The sequence below is a fragment of the Entamoeba nuttalli genome (genome assembly GCF_000257125.1).
Source record: "Entamoeba nuttalli P19 unplaced genomic scaffold asmbl_5558, whole genome shotgun sequence".
NCBI lineage: Eukaryota > Evosea > Mastigamoebida > Endamoebidae > Entamoeba > Entamoeba nuttalli.
The window spans coordinates 1-4,414 of record NW_008577533.1 but is presented as its reverse complement, the minus strand read 5'-3'; the positions used below and the strand labels follow the sequence as shown (position 1 = coordinate 4,414).

Below are 4,414 nucleotides of genomic sequence, written 5' to 3'. Positions count from 1 at the left end.
CAATGGTTACCCCCTGCTTTAGTGTTTTAATAATAACAACATTTTTTTTTAAATTGACAAAAATAGCAAATGAATAAAACAAAGATTGTGTACTGTTGTAAAAGTCTGTTTTTTATTCAATAAAAAAAACAAAACAGAAATTTAACAGTGTTAATGATTAAATTTTTAAAGTTTTTATTTAACACATTCACTAAGACCTGTACTCATTTAGTAGTTTCTTATTGTAAGTTATAAGGTATGCATTGTGTTCCAATGATACTAAAATTAGTATGAGGGAGGTAGTAGTATTGACCGTATATTTGAATAGGGATGCATTGCATAATGTCATGAGACCAATTTCTGATAGGTTGAAGACAGGTTGAGCTATATATTTGTTGTGGAGGGCAAAAGTTTTGTAAACCAACAGTAGAAATATTTTCTTCACAGCCACTAGGTGAATTATTGACAGATTCAATTTCATTGATATTTGTAGCTTCATTTTCATTTTCTTCACAACCACAAGGTGAATTATTGATAAATTCAAATTCATTAATATTTATAACTTCATTTTCATTTTCTTCATAATCAGGGGTAATAAAATTATTACGAAATTCTGGGGGAAGAGTATTTGAAGATATTGTAATAGATTTTTCTTTGGTTTCTTTAAGAAGAAAATTGAGAACACTTTGCATCCAATTTCCAAAATAATGCCTGATATCATTTCTTTCATAAGTTCTTCCATTAAACACAATTTCATAAATGACAAGATTTCTTTCTTTTTCTTTCTTTTTATTTGAAGGTTTGCCATATCTATATTTCATTTTAATACCTTCATTTTCACTTTTATCATGGCACCATTGTGCTAATTTGTTCATTAATGTATCATGAACAATTTTCCTCACAGTTCTTGCTTTATCCCGTTTCTTAAGTTGTCCTTTTTCACAGAGTTGTTTGACATGAGAAAGTACATCTTGAAAAATATCTTCAGCCTTATAACAACACTGACCTTGTACTTCAACAAAACTAATATCAAGTTGGTTTCTCTTATCAATTTTATGTTTTCTTTTTGGACATAAAATCTCAACCTTTCCACCCTTTAAAATAACATATTTTATTAATAACCCCCACTGTCCAAAGATATATTCTTCATGGACGTTCTTTTTTTCTGTGGACTTTGCATGAGCAGCTCTGATCATGTTTTATTCTTCTTTGTTATTTTATTAGTTCTATTATTCCTTTATATTTGGCTATGTATAAAATTATTCAAAATACCAAGAAAAAAAGAGGATCTTAAAATTAAAAGTAAGAAAATTAATTTCATTACTATTTCTTCTGAGGTATTAAAATGATAAATAATTTATTTTTATTATTAATTGGTTATGTCGTAATAAAAGATGAAAATGAGTAATAAAATGGAGTTAAAGAAAACTGTGCGACACATAATCTTTTTATTAATCAATAACAACTCAATTCACGTTTTACTTATATATTCACAGTGCTTACACCATTTTTTGTGGCATATAGTAAAAAATTAAAGGTGTTAAATTTTTTAAACTAACAGTATAACGGTAACTGATAAGAATAAAACTTCAGTTGTTCTTTATTACTAAAAAGAGTTCGATACGAGGTAAGAATGAGGACTAGTAATATTACAGTAATATATAAATATTAATAGAAAAATATTATTTGTTGTAACAAACATTATGTGAATAGGACGATGTTATGATAAAATGATTAATAAAATGAAAATTTTGGTAATAATATTTTGAAAAGATTCACATTAAACATTAAATTTAAACTATTAACTTAACATATTCTATAAAAATACAATATTATTTGTTAAATGGAGATAATGCAAACAAATCATTAATTGTACGACACAATTATTATGGTTTATGGGTTATTTGTTGGTATATTATCAATAAAAAAGAATAAAAAAGAGTTTATCTTTCTATTTTATTTTTTATTTCGTTAAATAGTTGTAGGTGAAAATGATTTATGACTAAATAAAAATGGAGTAGTATTTAATAAATAATTGAAGAATGAATGGTTCTATTTAGAGTTACTATTTAGATATATTTTAATATATCTAACAAAGATATTTTCTTATTATTGGTAATGTATATCAATATCTCATTTATTGTTTTGTTCTAAGTGTTTAGAATATAAGAACTTTTATTATTTTTGCTTAATTAATTTTTGGATAAAGTTCAAGTTTTATGAGCATATTGCTATGGTGGGAAGAATGTTGAAATAAGTTTAATAATAACAAAGAAATAAAGTAAATATGATATTGAAATTTTATAGCATGTTATTTATATAACCATCTCTTATCTGTAAGAAAAGAGCAAGAAAGTTTATAGGTTTATATTTGTATGAGCCAAGAAAAGTAAAACGGTAAAAATTCAAGTAATTCTTGTATTTGATTAGATTTATTCGTTCTTGTTTGAATTGAACATTATTAATGAATGTGAATAGTATCATGAAATTGAAAAAGATAATATTGATAAAGTTTAAGCATATATTTCTTACTTTTTATTAATAGTTAATAACCTAAAAATGAATTAATCTTTATTAATAATAACCATATTTTGGTATTATCCAAAAAGTAAATCTGAAATATTTTCATTCACTTTTGAAAAGTTCTTGGTATAGTTTACTTGATATAAGAAGTTATAAATATTACAACAGTTCTTCTAACATTTATTCATATTCTGTTAATATATTCAATGTGATGAAGGTATTTGAAATATTCACAGATATTATTAAATATTATATGAGATGATGTACCTCAAATATTTAAACATAAAATTATTCAAATAATATTTAATTGTTGGTTTTATTCGTGTTAATGTAGATAATAGGGTAATTAAAAATTACCGACAGTATTTTTTCTTGTTTTATAAATATCTTTTTGATCATTGGCACCAGGTATTAAATATTATATTGAAAATGGAATGAACTAAAATAATGTATTAGCAACTGGTTTATCTTAAAACATTCAGAAGGTTGATTGTTAAATACACAACTAATATTTGGTATGTTTATATGGATTTATCATTTCATTAATATATAAAAATGAAAATGTCCAGTTGATTATTTGTATATTAATTCTAATGACATAAAATTCTTTTCAGTGATTTTTCATACACCCAGAAAATTTATGTAAAAATAGTATAACGACAATATTCTTAATTCTAAATTAACGTTATTTTTATTTTTATGTAATAACATTCTTGTTAAACTCTTTCATATTCTTTAGTTGTTTCAAAGTTTGCGTTATCTTTGTTTTGAACATTGTTTTATGATTTTTGGTTGTCTAGTTATGTAACATTAGATTCATACTTTTATATATTCTTTGGACCGTTTTTATTACTTTGTCTATTCTCTTGGACAAAATTGTATTACCTAAAAAGATAGTTAGTTATTTTTCTTCTTTTTGATATTATTATAATGTAATTATTTTACATGGAATATGTTTCAAAAATTGAAGCCATACAAACATCTTTTCATTTTATAATTAATAATATATTAATAAAGTATTACTGGTGTTGTTTATTTAACTTTGTTCTGAAAAAAAATAAATGGTATTTGAAGAAAATAATACACATGAAATATTCTATTTAAATATACATATGATTAAAAAATTATTTATCATCACTACGGTTTATCGGTTTTTGAGTCTTTTTGACATGACACTGTTTTTATTATGAACAAACGTATTATGACCATTAGAAATAAAATGTTTCCTATTTATCAAAAAAAAAAAATAATTTAGTTAAACTTTACCCGTGCTTGTGTTTTGTTCTTTATTTTTCTTCATGTATAAAAATCTCTTTGTTATTTAAACATCTTTAAAAATAAATATCCGAGTATATTTACAAGAAATAAGTAATAATTATTGTTAAGGTGTTGAATTTTCTAGAATGTGTGAATAATTTGACACAAATTGATAAAGAATGCGTTATTCATTGTGACATTTCATAATCAATTACCCTATACTTAAAGTAACAAATACGATAAAATGTGTTTATTTCTGTTCATAACTTGTAAATCTCTTTGCGTTATGTTTATAATTTAAATTATTTTTTTGAAAAATATATTGGTTTATGAAATTGGTTTCAGTATTACTTGATATAGTAATCAATTGAATTACCTACACCGTATTGTTTTATAATTATGTTTTAATCACTTATACAGAAAATATATAGAGTGAAGCATAAAATAAAACTAAAAAAAAAGAAAATTAAAAAACTCTATAACTGTAGCTATAAATCAAATCAATAATTAACACTGATTTATAATTTTTAAAGTACATATAACTCGTTAGCATCTATTATACTTCGTATTCATTAAACAAAATTATTAATTTTATTCATTTAATTATTTCTATTATTGTTTTAGTTTGTTATTCCTTTTCTTTTATTCATTATTA

The 4,414-nt window shown here is 23.0% G+C and overlaps 1 protein-coding gene across 1 annotated transcript; it reads right to left on the bottom strand.

Annotated features, from left to right (window-relative positions):
• Window positions 1-218: 218 nt before the first annotated feature.
• ENU1_132940 (hypothetical protein) lies at window positions 219-1,175 on the bottom strand (the record flags this gene model as incomplete). Its single annotated transcript, XM_008860109.1, has 1 exon — window positions 219-1,175. The coding sequence occupies one exon, from the start codon at window positions 1,173-1,175 to the stop codon at window positions 219-221; it is 957 nt and encodes a 318-aa protein (XP_008858331.1).
• Window positions 1,176-4,414: the final 3,239 nt, after the last annotated feature.